The sequence below is a fragment of the Arvicanthis niloticus genome, chromosome 18, assembly GCF_011762505.2.
Source record: "Arvicanthis niloticus isolate mArvNil1 chromosome 18, mArvNil1.pat.X, whole genome shotgun sequence".
NCBI lineage: Eukaryota > Metazoa > Chordata > Mammalia > Rodentia > Muridae > Arvicanthis > Arvicanthis niloticus.
Genome location: NC_047675.1, coordinates 45,463,522 through 45,486,048, shown reverse-complemented (window position 1 = coordinate 45,486,048; position 22,527 = coordinate 45,463,522). Strand labels below are relative to the sequence as shown.

General features: G+C 50.3%; 1 protein-coding gene across 1 annotated transcript; it reads right to left on the bottom strand.

The window, feature by feature from the left end:
• Positions 1-1,453: 1,453 nt before the first annotated feature.
• Positions 1,454-21,726, bottom strand: Wfdc1 (WAP four-disulfide core domain 1). The gene is made up of 7 exons (XM_034522550.3): positions 21,425-21,726; positions 11,267-11,456; positions 10,493-10,576; positions 9,863-10,003; positions 5,546-5,587; positions 3,603-3,676; positions 1,454-1,758 (listed from the first exon to the last, which is right to left on the bottom strand). Exons 1-6 carry the CDS (start codon positions 21,542-21,544, stop codon positions 3,618-3,620), a joined length of 636 nt encoding a protein of 211 aa, XP_034378441.1. The 5' UTR covers positions 21,545-21,726; the 3' UTR covers positions 1,454-1,758; positions 3,603-3,617.
• Positions 21,727-22,527: the final 801 nt, after the last annotated feature.

Here is a 22,527-nt window from a genome sequence, read left to right as displayed (position 1 = left end):
TGGCTGGTGATGGCTTGGGATGGCAACCCCAGAGACCAATACTCAGAAACTTAGCTCAGACATTCCCCACCTCCAGGAAGCCCTCTCTGGCTCCTCCCCCAGTGCCTGTGAACAGGCTTTCTCCCACACTTACCTCATAACACTGAAGGGCACAGAGTGTGCCACCTTGACTCAGCCAGGTTAGGTCACTGTGCCTTGAGGAAGGAAGGCTCTGGGGGCCTAGGGGCCTGCCTGCTTTACCCAAGATTATGTGTGCTGGAAGATCTGATGGAAAACCACCAAGGAGGACTAAGCCAAGGTCAGCAGGACCAGAACACAAAGTGATTATTTAAGTCTGCTTGTACAGGGAAGTCCTTGTGAAGGGACTTGGCCCATGCAACGCCACTGGCCTGGGGCAGCTCCTGGCTCACCTACCCGCCCCAGCCTCCCAGTGCCCCTCCTTGCTGTGAGCACCCAGGACTCAGCTGCTTGTACCCAGAGAATCCATCTGGCCCCAGGAAGCGTGGCATCTCCCTGTCACACACACCCTGCACTCCTCAATAACCTCCAAGGGGTAGCCTCCAGCACAGCACATTTAAGGATATTAAATAGTTAAAGCCCTGACTCAGACCTGAGGTGGCTCAACAGGAAAGGGGCTCACACCCAACTTCACAGCCCAAGTTCAACCCCTGAGACAGGGTGGAAGGAGAACCAGCTTGGATAAGTTGTCTTCTGACCTCCATACACACATGTGCTGTGGTGTGTGCATACCCATGCACACATGTGTGCCCATCTATCCATCCATCCATCCACACATACACAGAGAGAGAGAGAGAGAGAGACAGAGAGAGAGAGACAGAGAGACAGAGAGACAGAGAGACTGTGGGAAGCATGGATGTTCTTGTGCTCACACATAAGCACCAAGGGACCCAGGAATATTAAACACAGCACATAAAGTTGTTCCCTCAAAGGAAGGGACACATAACCTATTATCTGCCCAGAAGGCTGGGAGTGGACATGGTTAACAGCCTGGTAACCTTTACACTATCTGTGTGGCTGCGACCACACTGGGTCCTTCCCCAGACTCTGTCTGTGAGTTTATCAGTCTACGGAACCTACATTTACAGAAGATGTCACATGTACTTTACAAAGAGTCCTGATATAGTCTCACCTTTGCTTTATTGTGCACACAGGATTGAGCTACTTATCACCAGGAGAGTTTTCGCCTAACTAGGCTGTGTTTAAATATACCTAAAATAATCTACTTGGGGTTGGACTCCTGAAGTTTGAGCTAACACCAGCTACTTAGTCCTGTTGAACTGAATGAACTACGGTCTTGCCTCCTAAGAATCACGACTCTGCAAACTGTAGCCCTCCTCCCTCTCACCCTTCCCCTCCCCTCCCCTCCCCCTCCCACAACAGATATTCACACACACATAAATAAATGTAATAAAAAAAAATCAAGCCTGATAAAGTAGCTTATTTCTGCTACGCAGTGGTCAGGTTTATTTTGGGAACAATAAGGATGATTATATGCCCTCCGCAGGGAAAATCTGCAAAAGTCACCTAGAAGCTGCGGGTTCATGTGATGAGGATGCTGAGCAGGGACCCAGAGCTGATCAGGGGGCTTCCAGCAAGTTACCACACCAGGCTGGGCCACTCTGGGGTTGGGAGTCTGAAGTCCTATTTCCCGGGAGCTCTAGAGTCCTGTTCTGTGGAGTGTGATGTCTAGGGTCAAATTCTTTTGCTGTGGAAAGCACAGGAAAGGACTGGCAGCGGCTATAAAGGAAAGGGGCAAAGAAGACATGATTCCACTGTGGGTGGGACTGTTAAATTCCTGTCTGCCCTAGGCCCATCAGAAAGATGTATTTCTGCAAAGATGAAACCCTTACACCTCTGCAAGGTCTCCATGGTCCCTGACTAGCTACTGACCCGTGCCATTACCATTATATATATTTCATAGAGAGGAAAACAGGTTTGGAGAGCTGAGTCACTCGCTTAAGGCTACACGGTAGGGAACTGAGATCTACAGTCAGGCCCCATTGCCTCCAGAGTCTGAACTCCCAGCCTTCCTTATGATTCACGACCTCATGCTGAGCCTGAGCTAGCCTGCTCTGATGGAAGTTGCAGGCCTAGACTTTCTTGAATCATACCAAGGCTGGCTCCTGTCATTTGCAGACAGCAGACAGGTTGACATCAGTCCCTGCCTGCTCCGCAGTCTTCCAGTGTTGTGGCCTTTACTCTTCCTCAACGCTTTGCCTCAACGCTTTTGTGGCTAAGTGCTCTGGTCAAGAGAGAGAATGGGGCTCTTGGGGCAGGAGACGAGAAGAATGGAGACAAGACAGGGTGTGATCAAGTCTCTTCTTTATCAAGTCTCTCTCAAGTCTCTCTTATTGAATCTCTTTTATTTGGTCTCTTCTCTTTTTTCTCAAGTCTCTTCTATTGAAGGGAATTCTGAGGTATTTATATACACAAGCAGGAGAGCACAGGTGAAAACACTTTACCACGTGCACCATACAGCTGAGGTCACTAAACAGCAAAATAAGCTATGTGGAATAAACAATATATTTATCAGAGTGTGCTCAGCTGTTATAGGCTTTTGACAACCAAGTCTTTCATCAGGGTATATGGTTCCAGATGGCTGCAAAGTTGATCTAGCCGCTTTCTACTAAAGTCGGCTCCCAAAATTCCAGGGATTTACTCTCGAATACCCTAGAAACTGGGCCATGCCTTCCTTTTCCATGACCCCGGGGGAGCTGCCACTGTCATGGCTGTCATTTGTCTTGTAAGAATGTTAAAGTCTGGGCAGGTTCTTGGTTTACGGGGGGGGGGGGGGGGGGGTTTTCTGGTGAAAGCAAAGCAAACCTGCACCTTTGTATGTTTCTGTGTGGATGTTTTGCTGGGTAGCCCCCTATGTAATTGGTCTCCTTGATATCCCCTGTCCCCTCAGCAGCCTCCCTGTGGCTCCTCACATCTGAAGTGACCCACCCTGGGGACCATACCCTTCACTTCCCCCGACCTGGTGCCATCCTGCCCTCCAGCCTACACCCCCCAGGAAGCACCTTCTCCTCCACAGATTTCAGTTCTGGGCTCAGTAACCCCTCAGTATCCTCCTCACCCTCACTGGGGGCAGCTCCTGCATTCTTCTTGTCATTCCTTGCACAGTCCCTAGTATGACTGTGGCATCCTTGTTGATCTACCGGGTGGCTAGCTTAGACTCCCTTCTAACAGGATGCCAAAGCCCCGCCTGTAGGATTTGTTCCCTGTGGTGTACAGGAAGGACCACCAGTTATTGCTGAGCAGTGGGATTCAGTAGATGCCACGACAAATGCTGAGCTGGGGCGTCCACGGGCCATATCAGTCAGACAGACCGCTCCCTATAGTACTGTGTGGCAGAATGGGAGAGAAGGCAAGACTTACGGGGCACAGGAGACACCACTGGCCTAAACTAGAAAACGTGAAGGCAGCTGACTAGCAAGGAGGCGGTGGTCAGCCAGGTCTTAGGTTTAGGGTCTGCGGCTGATTTTCTGGGTACTTGGAAGGATTGTAATGTTCTGAGGTCGCCCTCGTGTGGCCAAGGTGGGTATGACGGCTGTCTAAGCAAACAACTCGCCTCCACTCACCAGCCAGTCTTCACTTTATGGAAAGTGCCTCTGTTGTCCCTTCCCAGGCTCTGCCACATTCTTGGAGTCACCTTCTGCAACAAGAACACAGCCCATCAGAACAGATGTTCTGATTGAATTCCCGCACCAGCCTCCTGCGACCATCACAGGAAGTCTGGATGCCTTGGCACCGCACGGCAGCTGGCCCCAGGCGCTAATTCGTAATGAATCCGCTCAAGTCTGCACACATATCTCTCCCTGGCCTCAGCAGGGCTCCTGCCTGCATTTCTCTGTTCCCCCTTTAGTATACTGGGGATTGAGTCGAGGGCCTCAGGTACACTAGGTGCTGTACCTTTGAGCCGTATCCTTGGCTCTCCTACCTACCCAATCCAACCGGCTCATTCATCACATGCTCCAACTACGGGAGCAGCCACAAGAGCAGCCATGGAGGCAGCTACAGGGATAACCACGGGGGCAGCCACAAGGACAGCCATGGAGGCAGCTACAGGGATAACCACAGGGGCAGCCACAAGGACAGCCATTGGGACAGCCATGGGGCATCCAGAGGGACAGCCACGGAGGCAGCCACGGGGGCAGCCACAGGGTAGCCACGGAGACAGCCATGGGGCAGCCACAGGGACAGCCACGGGGGTAGCCACAGGGACATCCATGGGGGCAGCCACTCCTCCCCCAGATCATCACACTTGCCCTTCTGCTGCCAATGCCTCCAATTCCATAGCCTGAGTTTTCTTAATCCCTCCCTAGAAACTCCTCTGACAACCTGGTCTGAAGCATCCTCATGGTATCTGGTGTGTGATATCTAAAGCCTTGGTCACCAGACCATGAAGCTTTATGTGTATTTAAATTTCCCGCCTGGGCTACTCTGACAGGAACTAGGTTCATTGCATTTGCAGATGGAGCCACAGCCCTGAGTGAGCAATGCCTGACAAAGACATGCTACATGGATGGGAGGTGGAGGACGGGTGACTGAGTGGGTAGTGAGTGGTGGGTTCATGGGGTGGGTAGGTAGATGAATAATGGATAAATGAATTAATGGAGAGATAAAATTGGATAGGTAGGGTAGATGGATGAGTGAAACAGGTAGATCAAGAGATGAGGTAGAAAGATCAAGAGAGGGACGGAAGGAAGAAGGAATGGATGGAAAGATGGGTTGGGTGGCCAAAGACATGAATGGAAGAATGGGAAAAGGATGGGTGGGTGGGTGGATGGATGGGTGGGTGAATGGGTGGGTGGATGAATGAGTGGATGGATGGATGAATGAGTGGGTGGGTGGATGGATGTGTGGATGGATGGGTGGGTGGATGGATGGGTGGATGAATGGATGGATGGATGGATGGGTGGGTGGATGAATGGATGGATGGATGGATGGGTGGGTGGATGGATGGGTGGGTGGATGGATGGATGGATGGATGGATGGATGGATAGATGAATGGGTAGATGGATGGGTGGATAGATGAGTGGACAGATGGATGGATGGGTAGATGGATGGATGAGTGGACAGATGGATGGATGGGTAGATGGATGGATGAGTGGACAGATGGATGGATGGGTAGATGGATGGATGAACAGACAGGTGGATGGATATAAGAATGGATAGGTGGATGAATGGGTGGATGTATGTATGGATTCTCAGATAAATCAGAACAATCAGAAAGATGGATAAAAGATCATCTTCTAAAATTCTCTGCATGGAGAAGAGACATAACTGTGTCCATTCCCAGATTCTGACCAGAGAATGAGGACGTGATTTGCCCGAGCCCCTCTCTGGCTCCCACCTGTCCTGCCCAGTATCAAAATGACAGATCTCGGCTTTATTCTCAAACCTAAGTGCCATTCCGTTCTCTCTAGCTTAGTCCTGGTCTTTTGAAATTTATTCGGTCACACATATGCTTTCTTCCCTTTCTTGTGTCTTCTTCAGAGAAAGAGAGCCTTCTTCCTCTCACCTGGATATACCTTGTGAAGCTTCTGTCGCAGGACCCGCCCCTCTGCAAAAAAATGAGCAAAAAGAGAAAGATTTTAGGAGCTCTGGAGCTGTTAGTCAGCTTCCAGTTACAGCTCTGTGCAAATGTTTTGACATTATTTTGAGGGACAAAGGAGACCAGAGACCAAAGAGTTTGGGAACTGCTATCTGGACCATAAAGCTCTCTGACCCAAATTTAAGGTTTTCATTGGTATGAGCCTCTTGTTAATATAAAAATGAGATGAATATTGATACTCTCATGGGCATTGTGCCTGTATAACACATTTAGGAATACAAGGCCTAGACCCAGCCCTTTTTTAACTTTTTTAACTGATTTGGGATGGTTAACCTATGAGTTAAGGGACTATAGCAAATTCATATTTTTGAGTTTATTGTTAGGGTGTTTTCCATATTTTATTTAGAAATAACTGAGAGGAGTGAACAGACAACAGTCCAGGTTACCTTACATGGATACTTGGTTTTCAAAACATCAGAAGTCCATAGAACTGACGCTACAAATATTTATATATCAATGTTCATATTGATTAGAGACCTGTCTGCTCCTGACAGCTTCCTGTCATGGATTCTAAGAAGAAATTGAGCATCCTTGGAGTTACTCCAGTTGTGTGGTAACAGCCACTAGGCAAGAATTGCCTCTCTCCATCTACAGACAAATTACTGTCCAGAAAAGGACACACATGCAGAATAGTCGACTGATTATATCTGCCTAGACAGAGTAATCAGCCCTTAATAATCCTGCATCACTAAGGTCTGTCAGATGATTCTGGGCCAGAAGGCTAAAGATTTGATGCTCCAACGTTCGGTAGTATAGGGGCTTTTCAGGTGTTCAGAGGTCTCTATAAATTGGCTAAGTTTTAGAAGCTATGCTTTGTGCTTCCCACAATTATAGTTAACTCAGTCATTCTGGAATTCTGATGGGGTTGAAAACTTATAGCTATTGACCTTAAGAGAAAAGATTTGAGTGGATGGTCTTCAGCTGACATTCATCCTAAAGCCAGGTTCAGAACTAAATGTTTTAGTTAGGATAGATGACAGAGGTGCTGGTTAGTCAACAAAAGGATGGACGGCGTATTAGGACTACCTTGTACCTCACTGGTACATATTGGCATAATTATGCTCTAATTGTATTTTGAGAGAAAAGTTTCATTTTAACAGGAAGGGTGATGTGTAGGAGGAGCTAAGGTAGGAGGAGTACTGAGATGAAGAAAAGGAGAGGAGAAGGTAGGTGATAAAAGAGAGAAAGAGGGGGGAGACAGGGAGGCAGATATTCATGTATCTCCACCAGTCAAAGATAGTTGTTATATCTAGGTTGGTCAGTGGGTTACACCTCTGATTGAACAATTCCAAACTTATAAAGCTTATGATTAACATTTTAAAAAAATGTATAAATGCAAAAAGGAAAAGGGGGCATGGGATAGGGGTTTTCTAAGGGGGGGAATGGGGAAAGTGGATGGCATCTGAAGTGTAAATAAAATATCTAATAAAAAAAATAATAATCCAAAAAAAAAAAAAAAAAGATCTCTGACCACTAACCCAGGAGAGCGGACAGGAGGAAAGAAGACTGTGCCTTAGGGTGGTCTCAAGCCCACAGTTTATTCTGTGTGTGTGTGTGCATGTTTATGTGTGTGTGGTGTGATATGTGTGTATGTGGTATGATGTGTGTGCATATATGTGTGTGTGGTATGTGTGCATGCATGAGTGTGATCTGTGTGCATGTGTGTGCATGCTTGTGTGTGCATGCATGCATGAGTGTGATCTGTGTGCATGTGGTGTGTGTGCATGCTTGTGTGTGCATTCGTGCACATGTGTGTGCATGAGTGTATGCCTGTATATGCTCGGAGGCCAGAGAAGGACATTAGTATCCATTTCTTTTTCTACCTTGTTCCTTTGCGGTAGGGTCCTTTGATCCTGGAGCTAAATGGGTGGTCAGCAGTCACCCTTAGTCTGTCCTTGCACCCCAGTTCTGGGATATCACATCTGGCCACACCCAGTTTTTTTTAAATATAGACTCTGGTCCCTATCTTACTCAGCAAGGGTTCTCACCTATCTCTCTAGCCCAGCAATTAATTCTCAGATGGCCCAATAAAGCACACATGTCCATTTCTGTGGGGCGTGGGGACAGGAAAGGGCTGTTTTGCCAGTGCTGGGCCTCCATGGTGGTCTCAGTAATGTTCCTGCAGCTCTGCCATATTCCTGAGGTTACTCTGAATGAGCGGTTTTTAAAAAACTGGTGGTTTTTTTTTTTTTTTTTTTTTTTTTTTCCTAACAGTGTCTCTCGGTTACTGTGGCACACGTGTTCTTATACTCTGCTGAGAGCTTTGTCCCTCTGGTGAGGGGCTCCAAGATGTTTCTAAACTCAGATCTAATTATCACCAATTATTTCTAAGTGACAGCCCCGAGGTCAAGACTGGGAGAATTTACTTCCACCTGGGAATCTGGAGGTGTCCCTGCGGGAGAGGAGGCACAACACACACGGGCGTGTGCAGGTGCATGCACACACAGCTGCATGCTCGGGTGCACACATGAGATTTGCAGCTCGTGGTGAGGCAGGATCTTGGCCTGCTTCCTCCCCCTTCCTGTGCCAGGGATAGAGGTGGTGCACACTCACTGAGGAGCTGCTGTGTATCTGGTGGGACATAAGCTCCCCACAGACATTGACTCAAGCCTTAGAATCTGCCTATGCAGTAATCAGCCCATTACCACCCCAAGCCCCATTTTACAGATAGAAAAACTGAGACTAAGAAAATCTGGTGAGAGGGCGAGGGCACCCAGGAAGGAAGCATCAGGCTATGAGCAGTTTCTCCAAGTCTTCATTCTCGTGTTTGGACATCCATGGTGTGGTCTAGTTGAAGAGCCCATTCTCCGTGCTAAGCTTCCTTAGGACATGAGTCCATTTGGATTCAGACTCTCTAGAAGTTGTCTGAACTGGTTTGAATTACTCCAATCTAAGAAATCATAGAACCAAATGAGCAAGATCGGGAGACCAGAAAGGCCATCCTGGGGTGGGGACACAGCTCAGGTGGCAGAGTGTTGCCTCGATACACAAAGCCCTATGCTCTGTCCCCTTGTACATAAACCCAGCATGGTAGTTTATGGTGTAGAGCCTGTAATCCCAGCAGGGGAGGACAGAAGAATTAGAAGTTTAAGGCCATCCTTAGCTACAATAAATAGAGAGTCCAGGCCAGCCTGGGCTACATGTGAGAAAGAGGCAGGAATATGAGGCTTCCAGTGTACGAAGCATCCCTAGGGATGCCAGGGTCTCTTGTGGAAGGCATCCCTCTATCCTGTAGAACTAGTCAGCTGCCTGCTTCAGGGGTTCTATTTCTGGAGGTCTACCCCCTCACGCCCCCTCACCGGCACCTGGTATCTAGGGACTGGCATCAATAAATGGGCAGACGCTACTCCATGTGGAGCCATGATGGTCTTGTATGTGTGTGTGTGTGTTAACCTGGCTTTTCCCTACAGAACCTCAACTAGCAGCTTGACCACTCTGCTCTCAGCCCATTTCACATAGACTGAACCTTGTCACTCACTGCTTTATCCATGACTTCCAGTGACACATGTTAATGACACTCAACTGCCATGGGAAGCGAGGATTCACAGACAATCCAAATTGGGAGGTTTGGGTCTCATGGATGGCTCGGCAGGTAAAGGTGTCTGTGGTGTAACCAAGCCTGATGACCCAAGTTCAAGTCCTGGAACCCACAAGAAGCTAGCGGGAGAGAAGGGACTCTTCAAAGTTGGCCACAGCTGTGGACCAGGGAACATCTGCTTGCTTCTCCCTCATTGTATACACATATACAATAACAGATTTAAAAAATTCAAATTCTGCGGGGTTGGGGATTTAGCTCAGTGGTAGAGTGCTTGCCTAGCAAGCGCAAGGCCCTGGGTTTGGTCCTCAGCTCTGAAGAAAAAAAAAATTCAAGTTCTGTGGGGTTAAAGACCGATTTAGAGATAGATACACAAGATCTGGTGTCCCCTAACACCTGTGCCTGCCTGGCTCCACTCCCAGAACTCCGCATGTTTTCACCTGATCTTATGACAACAGGAAGTGGTCCCATTCTACATAGGAAGAAACTGAGGCTCAGAGAGGCAAAGAAATTGATCCCAAGGCCACCCAGGTAGCAGACACAGACAGAGCTGGAATTACAGATGGCAGCAGGACCCAGAGGGATAGGAAGAGGGGCTTGGGGACTCTGAGCCAGGCTTGGGGTGACAAGGTGTTCTCCAGCAGTGGGGTTGGGGTCGGTCCAGGGCAGTTTAGACCAATAGTGCTCACCTGCTTGCCGGCGTTGTTTAACACACTGTCCATGGTTGGGTATGCCCTGGGCTGCGTCCCCTGGCCGCAAGATGTGGCACTCATAGCCTGAGGGACAGAGAAGTGGTTCTGCCCCATCCTCGGTGGTGCTGCAAGCCTCTGCTGTGGAGGGACACAGGCCAAGTCTCAGCTAGCAGACCTGGGGAGCAGACAGTGCACCCCATCCAGAAAAGCAAATTTCTACCCCACCCAGATGCAGGCCGAATCTGTGCCTTTCACACAGTGCACACATATAAACTCAGACACCAAGCCACGTTTATACATACATGTGCGCTCAGAGAGGCCACCTCCTACCTGCTGTCAGACTCCAGGCTGTACCTTGCATACAGACACCTCGAGAGACCACCTCCCATCAGCACCCCTACACACTCACACAGTCACAGCACACCATACAAAGAACAACGTGCAAACACATGTACACCTGCATACTTTGAATCATGCAGGCATAGCTACAGCCACATGTGTATGTAACACAACCACCCTCAATCAACACATTTACACACATGCTTCCACACACATGTGCGTATTCACAGTCTAGTGAGGAGGGCTGGTTCTGATCTGGGGACCTGGCACCCAGGGGCAGGAAGGTACCTTGTAACACTTCCTCAGGACCATCCAGGAGCCAGCCATTGCCACCAAGCCATCGTGGTTTGGGCTGCACCAACCAGTCTAGAACTGACAGAGAACTAGGTGAGAGGGAGGGAGGTCTTCCTGGGGCGGGGTCATGTGACCAGCTCTGGAGGAGGGGCGAGTCATCCCATAGGAGAGGTGAGGATAGCTCCAGCACACTGCCCTGTAGGACACTCTATAGGCTTGCAGCATCTGGGTGACTGTCATCCTCCTGTCCCCTAATCTCACAAGGCCAAGCTCCAAGGCGGAGTATAAACAGGCTACCAACTGAGCATGTCCTGCCCCATATAAATACACATGTATTTTGAATTTTATTTTCAGGGTGTGTGTGTGTGTGTGTGTGTGCGTGTGGAAGTTCAGGTGACATCTTGGACGAGTGTTTTCTCTCCTTCAACCGTAGGGGTTATCATGTTGGTAGCAGGTACCCTTAGCCCCTTATCCCTTATTCTTTTATGGGCTGAGCTATCCTATAGATTGGACCACCCTTTAAAGGATGGAATTGTACAGAGATGACATTGTCACTGGGCTGAGTATATTCACGGAGCTGGGGGCTCCGTGCATGCAGGTGAGGCAGCTGCACCTAGCAGGAGCTGCAGAGGTGCAGCTGAAGGCTGCAGGTGAGCACCCAGGCTAGGTAGCAGGTAGCTCAGAACAAAGACAGCTCAGCTCTTTCTCTTCCCTAGGTCAGCATTGGGCCCACCTGACCTTTAACCCTCTGACCCCAGCTCAACTTACCTGGTGGAGGTGGCACTGCCTCCAGACAAGCATAGGTACAGCCATTGTAACAGCAGCGCCTGTGTCGTGGGCACTCAGAGTCAGCCTGGCAGCGTGTGGCCTGACAGGCACCCGGGGGCAGTGTCCGTGGGGGTGGTGGGCAGCGGTCTGCGTGGGGCTGCCGGGAGCCTGTCGCTGCAACCTCTTCAGCCTGTGGGACATGGTGGAAGGGCATTGACCCAGGCTCTCAGCCTGAGCCTCTTTCCTGGGTAAACAGTTATCTGGACAACGAGTGCAGAAGGTCTGGGTTTGACTTGCTGTTTGTCCTCAAAGAGATGGCTTCAAGAGAGAAGCAGAAAAGGAGGGAAGGAGGGAAGGAGGAAGGAAGGGATGGAGGAAGGGATGAAGGAAGGAAGGAAGTAGCTATAAAAGGAAGGCAGTTTTGAGTGTGTGCTGGGACAGCAGTCTGCATGACCCCCTCCCTGTAAGACAACTCTCATCTGTCTGTCTACATGTAATTGCACATACATGTATATACATGTAAACACACACGCAGATACATGTACATGTATATTTCTATAGAAACATAGTTTTGTTTACGGTACATCCATGTACCTGGAACTTTAAAAATTCACACACCACACACAAGAGAATAAATATATTTACACCACCTTGGATACAGCTCACATAGTGGAACACTTGATGGCCAGAAGGTGACGCTGTTCAGGGACGATGGTGGAAACTTTAGAGGGGAAGGTGTGGTTGGAGGGAGTAGGTCATGGACCTACCTGTGCCTGTGAAGGAGATACCTGGTCCCTTCCTGTCCCCAGCATCCTGACCGACATGGCGTAAGCAACATTTCCCACGTTACTACTACCAGGATGCTTTGCCTTGCCAAGGCCCACAGCCATGGATCCAGCCAACTATGGACTGAACCCTGGGACACTGTCATGTTTCCCTCCAGTGATGTCATTAGTGGCAAACACCAGACTGACAGGGCTGGTGTCCTGGGTACGTATATGTCCGACTTGACATAAAATATAGTCACCTGAGAGGAGGAAATCTCGGTTAAGGGAATGTCTCCACCAGATTGGGTGGTGCTGTGGGTCAGCCTGTAGTGTTCTCTTAACTAGCCATTGATGGAAGAGGGCCCCACCCATTGTGCCATCCTGGGCTGGTGGTCCTGGGTTCTATAAGAAAGCAGGCGAGCCTCTGCATCAGCTCCTGCTCCAGGTTCCCGCCCTGCTTAACTTCCTGCCCTCACTGCTTTTGATGATGGACTGAACTATGGTATGGAACTGTGTGCAAAATAAACTTTCCTCTCCAAGTTGCTTTGGTCATGGAGTTTCATTGCAGCAATAGTGACCCTAACTAAGACAGCTGTGGTGGGACAGCTTAGAGGGGACAGGCGTTTGCCGCCTGACCTACTGATTGCTTTGATCCCAGGGACCCACATGGTGGAAGGAGAGGGCAGACCCCAGCAAATTTTCCTTTCATCTCCACGTGTGTGCGTGTCATTTCCCCTCAAAATTAAATGTTAAAAAAAAAGGCTGACTATCCACCTGCAAGGAGTGACATGGAGCTGGAGAGATGGCTCAGGGATTAAGAGCTCTTGCTCTTGCAAAAGACCCAGATTTGGTTCCCAGCATCCTCCTGGCAGCTCACAGCCGTCTGTAACTCTGGTTCCAAAGGATATATGAGTCCATCTTTTGCCCTCTGTGAGCACCAGGATGTACATGGTTGCAGATATACAAGCAAAAGACCCATATATTAATATATATGGTGCACACTATTAATCCCAATACTCAGGAGCCAGAGGCAGGCAGATCTGTGAGTTCGAGGCCAGCTTGATTTACAGAGTAAGTTCCAGGACAGCCAGGGCTACACAGAGAAACCCTGTTTCAAAACACACACACACACACACACACACACACACACACACACAAAGTGACTTAGGTAGTCAGGTCTTGACTATGTGGCTACACATAATCAGAACATACATGTTTATTGTATGTGTGTATATGCATTACATGTTTATTGTATGTGTATATATGCATTATGCATGGGGGGAATAAAGATGGGAAAACTGTGTAAAATAGCAACAGGGATCCACTTGATAATTGAATTATGATCTTTTCCAGCTCATTTTTATATACAGGGTCTCACGCATCCCTGTTGGCCTTGAACTTGCTGTGCAGTTAAGAATAACCTTGAACTCATGGCCCTCCTTTCTCCACCTCCCAAGTGCTTCCTTCCTAGCTGAAATGACTGCTGGACTTCACTGAGGCTTGTGACGGACAAGGTCAAGCTGTTCAAAATGGCTCTGGCTGAGACAGAGCTTGCTGGAGCCAGAACCGTGCGTCAGCAGCAAGCAGCTGTGGTTGCTGCCTATCTTCTCCATGGAATCCGTGGGATGCTCAAAGCAGCCCAGCATCTTCTCCATGGAATCCGTGGGATGCTCAAAGCAGCCGAGCATCTTCTCCATGGAATCTGTGGGATGCTCAAAGCAGCCCAGCATCTTCTCCATGGAATCTGTGGGATGCTCAAAGCAGCCCAGCATCTTCTCCATGGAATCCGTGGGATGCTCAAAGCAGCCCAGCATCTTCTCCATGGAATCCCTGGGGTGCTCAAAGCAGCCCAGCATCTTCTCCATGGAATCCGTGGGATGCTCAAAGCAGCTGGACTGCATGAGAGAGCCCTGGGAAGGGTCTAACCAAACCTAGGAGGTTAGAAGACCCTAGTGCAGAACATCTTAGCTCATTTAAAGAAAAAAGGGGGTTTGTTTGCATCAGACATCTGTAGTCAACATTAACAGAGCTTTTGCTGTGTTTGAGCATGCTCTGCTTCACCCTGGTCCATCTAGTGTGCTTAAGTAGGAGCTTTGTAGCCACGGTGGCTTCAAATCTGGGCCCTGGGAGTCAGCTTCTAACCCTGCCACAGATCTGATGTCTGACCTTTTACCATGTGGGGACAATATGGGTTTTGTAAATAGATACATGCCCAGTGCCCAGTGTGGCATTTGTCCCTGGGTGGAAACTAGCTCAGTCTATCTTCTGGCTAGATCACCTTTCATCCCTCAGCATATATCTCCTCCCAAGGGTGGCCTTTCCTCACTAACAGACAACACGGATCTTTCTGGTACAATCCTTACACACCCTTCTGTGCTGCCATAGCTGAGGCTGCAAATGCACTGCACTACTGCTGATGTCCTGCAGAGGGCGTCTGGTCACGGGGAATAAGTCCTGCTCAGGATAGTCCCGGGGTTGGTATCAGGGCAAGGGTATCAGGGGCGCAGGTGTGATGGGTTGCTCTGGATTACAGCCTGCTTTACCCAGAGAATCTCTCTTTTCTTGCTCTTACAGATTGCTTGTTCAATTTGTGAAAAGTAGGGGGCTCCGTTAGGAAATAGCTTGGCTTGCAAGTGTAAGTAACTGAGTTGAAGTCCCAGCACCCTTGTAAAAAAAACATTCAGCCCCAATGATAAGTGCTTATGCTCCTGGTGCTAGGCGGGCAGAGACAAGCCTACCTAACTTACTTTGTGAGTTCCCTGTCTCAAAAGACCAGGTGAACAGAGGCCCAAGAATACCTTAGCTTGTCCTCTGGTGTCCACACATATACTCACACTTTCTAGCGCTTTGCATGCGCTTACAGACATTTCTGTCCCCAATAGGCACCCATACATCTATCCTCACACCCATACACACATCCATCTATGTATAGTCCATCCATAAACATACATACACACCACATACATACATCTCTCCCTGAAACACATACAGAAATAAAGAAATGACCAGTAAGAGGAAGACATTGCTAAGTGACTCTTGGCGGATGCAGAGAGGAAGGCCCGAGGCTAGCACTCCCCCAGATATTCAAGGGAGACCTGTGTGGGGCTTCTGAGTCCCGTAGTCTTCAGTCTTTAGCAACCTGATGCTGTTTCCCACATCGATACGCTATCCACAGTTGCTTGGAAACTGCTGGCAGGAGACGCAACCCCTCATGCTCTCTCCACAGTCATCATCTAGAGGATTAAGTGAACTGTGTCTCGTTCGGCCTCAGCAGCTCTAATCCTGATCCACCATGACAGCCATGCTGGCCCCCTTCAGAGGGTGACTGAGAACTGCCGAGTATGGTCAGGCTTTCTCCACAGTAGGCCCCATGTGCAGACACCGTGGTGCCCGGGGGTCAGCAGGACCCTCTTCTCTGACCTCTCTGTCTCCCCTATCCCATTAGTTGGTCGCAGACAGCCCTAGTTGGGGGGTGGTCTGTGGAGAAATCGGTTGAATATGGGCCACTGCTGTCCCATGGGAAAGCAAGCCTGTTTCTCACGATGAAGATAAGCATCTTACACTCCTTCCTGACAAGAAATAGTCACTGGTGACCTAGAACTGAGGGGCCCTGATGAAAGGGTTTTGAAGAACATTCCGGTGTCCTGCAAAAATGACGCTTAGAGACGCTCTCAACAAAGGGTGCTTCCTGAGATCTGAGAAACTCAAAGAAATACAGGGTGTACCCTGCAACCCCTCCCAGCTCAGGTTAAAGGCTTGATGGCCCCAAGGGTCAGGCCAGGACTGGCTCCCCAGCCCTTCCCCTCCTCCCCTCCTGTCCTTTTTGTGCACCCCCTACCCCCCGCCAATGCCCTGGTTGTCCCTTGCCAGTCAGCCACCACCTACCTGGCTGGTCACTTGTGTACTCTCTACCTACGTACACACAGTGACCCATCCAGCCTTTTGTCACTAATGGATGTGTGTGCGTGTGTGTGCATGCGTATGCACATGTGTGTCTGTGTGTGCATGCATTTGTATATGTATATGTGTGTCTGCGTCTGCCTGTATGTAGGTCTGTATGTCTATCTGTTTCTGTGTGACCCCACATTCTAAAGACAAGACAGAGCCAGCCCATGCATCTTATTCCGGAGGCTGCCATGATACCACCAATATCTATGACCACTATCAGTTCTGCTCTTCACCCAAGCTGTCCCCCTCCATGTGATGCTTTGCACATCCTTGGTACTTGAACCCAAGAGCGAGGTCTACCTTTATTCAGACTCAAGAGGAGTAGGGCTAACACTGGAGATAGACAGACACACACAGAGATATACAGACGGACATATACACAGATACACTCACAGATAACACACACAAAACACAGACACAGAGAAAGATAGACACACAGACACACACAGAGATATACAGACGGACATATACACAGATACACTCACAGATAACACACACAAAACACAGACACAGAGAAAGATAGACACACAGACACACACACAGATATACAGACAGATACATACACAGATACACTCACAGACAACACACACAAAACACAGACACAGAGACAGACAGACCCCCCCACACACACACACACATACATACCAAACAGACACCCCCCACACACACACACACAAACACACACAGATGGTTTGCTGGGGCAAGGGTTGCAGCTTAGTGGGTAGAATGTGTACAGACCAGGGTTCAATCCCCAGCCTGGGATAAACTGGCTATGGTGCACATGTCTACAACCCCAGCACTCAGGATGTGCAGACAGGAAGATGGGATGTTTAAGGTCATCCTTGGCTACAGAGGAGGTCCAGCCTGGGCTACACGAGCTCCTGTTTAAAAAAAAAAAAAGGTAAAAAAAAAAAGTCTTATGTCATATACAATTTAACTCCATTTTAAATATTTTTAAATACTATGAATAAAAATAAATACATGTGCTATGGGCAGGGCTCATGAAGAAGTGGAGGTCCACACAGACAAGTGGTGTGTGGAGGGGGACAGCATGTGGACTGTCCTCGAGCCCCCAGCTCTGGGCTGTCTGGATTCTTCTGAGGGTAAATACAGTGTTGCCCCCATCTGAAAGAACTGTGGAGTGACCCCCCTTCTAGGGAGCTGGCACCCCACCTGTGAAGCTGCCGCCCTCACCCCAGATCTCCCCGACATTCACCACGCCTTCATTCCACAAGAGAGCTTTGCCCTTCTTTGGAATCTTCTAGAGACTACACGGCTAGACCAATAAAATGTCCTCCAGGATTGGTTTGCCTGGCGGAGGGAGAAAGCCAACTTTCCTTCCAAGGCCCACTTGCCCTTCCTCTGGAATTTGGACGTCAGAAATCTAAAAATAGGCGTCTCCCTGGCCCACAGTGCCGGGGTTCAGTGTGAGGATGCACCAGACCTCCACACGGCAGCCCATGGGGACAGCACTCAGGAGAGGCTTGGAGCTCAGAAGAGCAGAAACTTCAGTTCGTGCAGTGTTGTCATCAACTGCACATAGGAAGCCCCTCTAGAACTTCCTGTGTTCTCTATGCTCTGGGTGATGCAGACATCCTCTGCCTGCGCCTATGCTCTCAGTCAGAGTCTGGGCTGGACCCCAAGATACTGCCCCTGTCTTCTTCACTTGGCCCAGTTCCAGGCATGGGCAGACCCCACCCACGCCCAACATTACGAAAGAGACCCACCCCCAGGGTAAGCCCTCTGCTTCTTTTGTCTTCTATGAAAGCAGCTGGTCAGAAAATAAACAAATCTTGCTGATAAGAACAAGAGAATACAAAGAATACAAAGATATCACAAAAGCATGTGTGGGACATGAGTCTCCAGGAGAGAGGAGAGGCCCAGATGACGCATGTGCAGGGGAGGTTCAGAGGTGATCTGGTCATCACTCACAGCTGTTGTGGGCCCCACCCATAATATCTACATTCACATCCCTACACAAACACACGTACATATTCATGAGTGTGTGTATTTGCATACGCACACACACAGACACACACAGACACACACAGACACACACAGACACACACAGACACAGTGATGCCAAGCATAAAGCAAAGGCCTGGTCTTTTTCTTTTTTTTTTTTTATATGTGTATGGGTGTTTTGCCTACATGTAAGGCTGTGAACCACAGTGTTTATGGTGCCTGCAGAGGTGAGAGGGTATCAGGTCCCCTGGAACTGGAGTTATTCTGCTGTGAGCCACCATGTGGGTGCTGGGACTTGAACCCAGATCCTCTGGAAGAGCAGCCAATGCTCTTAACCTCCGAGCCACCTCTCCAGCCTCTCTGGCCCCCTGCAGCCGGAGCTCTGGTCTTTTCTTGAACCCCAAAGCACCTGCTGCTGTGTCTACACTACCCATGAGGAAAGCTCAGACCGATGTCAACCCTGGGCTTTCTTCAGGAGCTCACGTGGGAAGCCACGGTTAGTGTTCCTGCCTGACCCCTACTTGAGTCGCTCAAGAAATGAACCTGCCTTGCTCTGGGAAAACTCCAGGTCCTGGATGCAAGCTGCTCTCTCCGTTGAAGGATGTGCTCAGAGGTGGGATGAACCAGGGATGGGAGGCAGGCAGCAGTGCCCAGCAGGTTTTAACCACCCTCTCACCTTTGTGGCCAAGGCTGTCCATCCTAGTGGGGCTGAGTCCAGGCCAGCACAAAGACAGGAAAAATAAACAGTATGTCCTCGTTACCCACCCCAAGTCCACAGCTCTAAGCCTCCGGGGCAGTGATAAAACAGCCAAGTCCTCAGTGCCACGTCTGTGCTGAGCGCCCCCTTCCGGCTGGGAGCTAGCGGGCACTCTAGCCAAACACCTGAGCAGGAGAGGTTTGTTTGGGCTCAGGGTTTCCGAGGGCTCCCTCTGAAAGCCCACTCACTACTTTTGTCCTGAAAAGCAGAACATCAGCGGGGGCATCCTGGTCCCACTCTTGACTGCCCGTTCAGATATAAACCCATTAGGGGACTAATGTATCCAGTCCCAGGACTATGACCTGTCAGTCACCTCCCACACGCCCCTCCTCTCAACACTACTGCGTTAGGGACCAGACCTCCATCAACACATGCGTATTTACAGAATATTCCAGACTGGACTATAATGAAGTGTCCATTGTAGACATACTGGATTTAACTTTTAATTGTGATTCTGTTCTCAATAAAAAGCGGCTCCCCTTAAGGCTAAGTCTGCAAATGGGGTCCCCAGCCCCGACCAGCCCACAGCCATCAAGGGCTGAGCACCAAGTTGTGTGAGGGGGTGGAAGATGTGGCCGCATCTTGCCTCTCAGTGTATGTGGGTTGCCATCTCTTCTGGTTACCCAGTTAAAGGTCCCTCTGAGACCCAGAGAGGAGCAGCGAGTGGCCCAAGGCTGCACAGCTATTAAGAGGCAGATACACAAGGACCCGAAACCTCTGAGTCACAGCCTGGCCTGCCCCAGGGTGGAGCATGTCCCCCAACACACACACTTTCTTTCCTCTGGCACGTACGGCAGTCTGAACACCGGGGAGGGGCCAATTCTACAGATAATGCAAAGCCCAGGGATTGTGACCAATGGCAGCACAAGGTACAAAGAACCGGGACCTGAGAAAACCAGAAAAGCCCTTTTCCTTGCAGCCTGCCCTTTCTGTCTGGCCTGCACCGCCCCGCTCCCCCTCCCCCTCATCTCTAGTTAGACTCTGGCCTCTGAGCTTCAGCCTTCGAGGGATGTGTCCTTCTTTCTCTGGATTCTTAATCCTTCCTCAGCCTCCCTTCAGGACATCCACCTCTTCCAGGAAGCCTTTGGTGATTCCATGTCTCACGTGAACCATCACCTCCAGTTACTTCACTCTCTGACTCCTCCCCCTCCTGTGGCTTCCTGTCTCTTCCCTAGAGCATCATCTTGAACCCAGATCAGCCTCAGTACAGATTGGTTTCCCAGCTCCCTGCTTCCTGATCTGGCAAACTCATATTCACCCTTCAAAGCCCCAGGCCAAATGTCTCCAACCCTAGAAGGCCCTACCCTTGCTGCTCACTTTAGCATGAGAATGTTCCAGGTGCTGACTGGGATGGCAGGAACCTGCCACGGGTCTGCAACAGCTACAGCCCCAGGAACCAACATTCCTGCCAGGAGGCATGTGTTGGCATTGAACTTGAAGCCTGTGAAACACACTGGCCACTCTGAGTGCTGAGAGCTTTCTGCATCTGCCCAAGTGTATATAGTGTCACTGTAGGCATCCTGTCTCCCTGACCTCAACACTCTTGGAGGGTGCCCACCTTACACCCACCCCAGCATTTTCCTCGTTATCTGTCTCCCCAATGCTCAAAAGCTAACACGCCCTGGGCTTCCTTCCTCTCATTCACTCTATGCTGCCCGCGTGTAGACACCCCGGGACGGGAACTGGCAGACAAGTCCCCCACCCAGAACAGTCTTGCCAAGTGGTGGCCATCAAAACACCAACACCGGGGCTGGGGGAGATGCCTTAGTGGATACTGCGCCCACCGTGTGGATCTGAGGTTCAAGTTCCAGAACCCAGAATGGATGTAAAAGCTGGCAGAGGTGGCAGCCACTTGGAGCCCATGGGCTCGGGAGGCAGGTGGGATGCCCAGGCCAAGCTGTCCAGCAAGACTAGCCCACCCAGGGAACTCTGGATTCAGTAGGAGACCTTCTGTCAATGAAGGCAATCAGATGGACAAGGTAGATGGCCCAGGCACACACAAGTAAGTATGTGCACACATAAGCACTGCACACACGTCTATAAACACATACAGATGTGTCACACACCACAACAAACCCCCCACATATTCGCTGAGAGGAATGCATCACTCTGTCCTTTGCAGAGCAGATTGTCGGTGTCTACAGAGGTCAAACAACTTGCCTGAAGTCACACAGCCAAAGACAAGCCCGACTTAAGACTCAGCCGTAGGGCCCCATTGTGCCTGCCTCCCGTTGACATTCTGCTCAGAACCTTCCTAGGTATGGATGTCATTTGTCCGCAGGCAGCTTGACTCACCCTTGAGGAGAAGAGCAGGTCCCCTCATCCTGTATTTGCAGGTCATATAGATTTTTACCCAGCATGCTCCCCACTAAGTGTCTCTTGCCTGAATAAGGCACCATGACCAGGCTTTGGACACTGGAGGGGACCAAACGCTCACTTCTGCGTCCTCAGACCCTTTCATCAAACTCTGCTTTCCAGGAAGAAGGACACTTCCCTTAAGCTTCAAAAGCAAAATCTCCACATGGGGGTGGACCTATCTCTTGTCTCCTTGCTGGCAGGAACCGGTCCTCGGGGACAGGGGGCAGAGTCCTGTCTGCCTACTACCTGCTCCAGCTCTAATACAGGAGACTCCCACCACGATAAGAAACCACAGCATCTGGGGACTATGTCCCCTGGGTCACCTCCCACCACAGAGGCCCCTCCACCCCTCCTGGCACTTACTCGGGACTTCTCGGCCAGCCTGGCCGGCAGCATTGCCTCCCAAGTGTCTTGTGCCAAGCTGGAGCCCAAAAGCAGCAGGAAACCCAGAGTCCAAAAGACCTTCCTGTTGCCGTTACCCATCCTGAGGCTGGTGGCAGGGTTTCCTTCTGCACGAGTGACCTCCGCGGCCGGGGAGAGGAGGCAAGAGGGGTTAAAAGGGGGAGGAGGGACGATAGCCTGGGTGGGGCCTGAGAGAGGAACAGAACTTTGCCTGCTGCAGGCTTAGTCTTCCACACAGGGTCCCTGGGATTTTGTGCCCTCAGTCAGTACCTGTGCCCTGGGTGCTGGTTGGTCCCCAGGTTATTTTTAATCCACCCTGTAGCTCCAGTGACTAGGGTGGCTACAAGCTGGACAGCTCGAATGCCACGCCGGGCAGAGGGAGGAGGGGGCACCAACCAACCAAGACGTGGCCGGGAGGGGCCTGCCACTCCCCTGTAACTATTGAGCTGCTGCGGTGGCTGCTTCAACCTCAAGTTAGGATGGGCTGAGCTGATCTCAGCGCTGCTTGTCTGCCCCGGGAACTGGGTTTGGAGGTGCTGTAGGGAGGAGACAGGGGACCGCAGAAACCTGTGGCCCTGGTGTGGGGAAGCAGATTCCCTCTGGGTTTCTGCTTTGATGTGACTTTGGGAGAGAGTGGCGTTGCACAGGAAAGCATCCTCTGTATTGAGGGTCGCTGCAGGAACCAAGCACCTCGCTGTCCCCAACAGGCTATCCCCAACAGCATGCAGAGGTGGATGCTGTCTGGATGCCCGGTTCTCTCAGAGGGGGACACAGAGGTCAAAGGAGGTTCCATGCTTGCTTGGACATCAGACAACAGTGTGAGGTGGAGCTACGATCCCAGGCCAGAGGATCACCCGAGCCACTCCACCGGAGAAGGTAGGGTTGGCTTTCCCTGCAGCCCCAGTGGCTTTTGCAGGCAGGCATGTGTCCTGAGGCCCCCTGCATCAGTTCTGCCACCTGTGAGGGGACTCTGAGGTGCACCCTCTGAGGCTGAGTGGCACACTGGCAGGGTGACACAGACAGAACGATCACCCACGAAGGTGGGTCCATCCTCCCACCCGCCA